Source organism: Penaeus monodon, chromosome 25, assembly GCF_015228065.2.
Source record: "Penaeus monodon isolate SGIC_2016 chromosome 25, NSTDA_Pmon_1, whole genome shotgun sequence".
Lineage (NCBI taxonomy): Eukaryota > Metazoa > Arthropoda > Malacostraca > Decapoda > Penaeidae > Penaeus > Penaeus monodon.
The window spans coordinates 10,458,098-10,458,302 of NC_051410.1; the positions used below are offsets into that span (position 1 = coordinate 10,458,098).

At 43.9% G+C, this 205-nt stretch overlaps 1 protein-coding gene across 2 annotated transcripts in view; it reads left to right on the forward strand.

The window, feature by feature from the left end:
- The window catches only part of LOC119589433 (zinc metalloproteinase nas-15-like), a gene marked incomplete in the record, with an annotated part of 13,039 nt that overhangs the window by 8,072 nt on the left and 4,762 nt on the right, over window positions 1-205 (forward strand). For both annotated transcript variants that reach the window (XM_037938043.1, XM_037938042.1), the window contains 1 exon segment: window positions 60-177. In XM_037938043.1, the coding sequence (XP_037793971.1) occupies window positions 60-177 (118 nt within the window).

The following is a 205-nucleotide window of genomic DNA, read 5'->3' on the forward strand; positions in this document are numbered from 1 at the left end:
ATAACTCAAAAATCCACCATTATAAAATCTCACAAACTCCCTTCCCTTCTCCCCAACAGCCAAGAGCGAGAGAAGCACCATAGCGGCGGCCATGGCAGAATTCCACCGGTCTACGTGTATTCGCTTTGCTCCCCGAAATTCGGAGAAGGACTATATACATATCTTGAAAGGAGACGGGTAAATACGTGTTTTTTTTTGTTTTTGT